This window comes from Fragaria vesca, linkage group LG6, assembly GCF_000184155.1.
Source record: "Fragaria vesca subsp. vesca linkage group LG6, FraVesHawaii_1.0, whole genome shotgun sequence".
Taxonomy (NCBI): Eukaryota; Viridiplantae; Streptophyta; class Magnoliopsida; order Rosales; family Rosaceae; genus Fragaria; species Fragaria vesca.
In genome coordinates, this window is record NC_020496.1 from 8,330,583 (window position 1) to 8,331,660 (window position 1,078).

The following is a 1,078-nucleotide window of genomic DNA, read 5'->3' on the forward strand; positions in this document are numbered from 1 at the left end:
ACTGATTCTTACCCTAATAAACAAATTCATTGCCCCCTAGTAAACCCAATGGAAGTTTACTGCGCCCTAGTAAATTTCTACTGGGGGTCAGTAAACTTCAATACAGTATCTTTCTTTCAATTTCATGCCAATTATACACAACAGATACCCATTCTTACCCTAATAAACAAATTCATTGCCCCCTAAAGTGGAAGTTTACTGCCCCCCAGTAAACTTCTACTGGGGATCAGTAAACTTAAATACGGTATATTTCTTTCAATTTCATGCCAATTATACACAACAGATACCCATTCTTACGCTAATAAACAAATTCATTGCTCCCTAGTAAACCTAATGGAAGTTTACTGACCCCCAGTAGACTTCTACTAGGGGTCAGTAAACTTTAATACAATATCTCTCTTTCAATTCATGTCAACAATCTGCCTCAAATATACCACCACTACCACCACCACCACTGTACCAAATAATCACCATGCCACCACCATCATATCAATCACATCCTAACCAAAATTAAAATCAAAATCAAATTAAACAAAAACACATAAATCTATCACCAAAGCTAATTAAACCAAAAAATTAAAGAACTTACCTTGATTTCTTAACCCTTTGAAATTTCGAGGGACGGTGGTGGGTCGGCGAGAAGGCTTGGTAGAGAGAGAAAGGTGGCAGCAGCGGCGTCTTAACGGCGGCGGGGACGGGTGAGTCGGGTGAGAGAGAAAGGTGACCCAGATCTGAGGCTTGGTGCAAGAGAAAGGGACGAGGAGCTTGTTGGCGGCGAGGATGGGTGAGTCAGGTCGGGTCGAGAGGGGGAGGTTGTTGGCTCTGAGGAGGGTGCAGAGGTGGCCGGGTGATGTTGAAGAAGGTCTTGACGGCTTTGAGAGTGGTGGCGTTTGTGGGGACGAAGTTGGAGGTGGCATTGGTGGGGATGGTGCAGTTAAAGGTGGCAGCAGAGGAAAGAGCGGTGAGAATGGAAAGAGAGGCCGACATGAGAGTGATGGTCTAGAGAGAGAGAGAGAGAGAGAGAGAGAGAGAGAGAGAGAGAGAGAGAGAGAGAGAGAGAGAGTAGTAGTAAGTAGTA

At 44.5% G+C, this 1,078-nt stretch overlaps 1 protein-coding gene across 1 annotated transcript in view; it reads left to right on the top strand.

The window, feature by feature from the left end:
• The first annotated feature begins 780 nt into the window (after nucleotides 1-780).
• Nucleotides 781-1,078, top strand: part of LOC101301605 (UDP-glycosyltransferase 85A7-like) — a 3,445-nt gene continuing 3,147 nt past the window's right edge. The window contains exon 1 of the mRNA XM_004305117.1: nucleotides 781-961. Coding sequence (XP_004305165.1) covers nucleotides 781-961 — 181 coding nt within the window. The remainder of the gene's footprint in view (nucleotides 962-1,078) is intronic.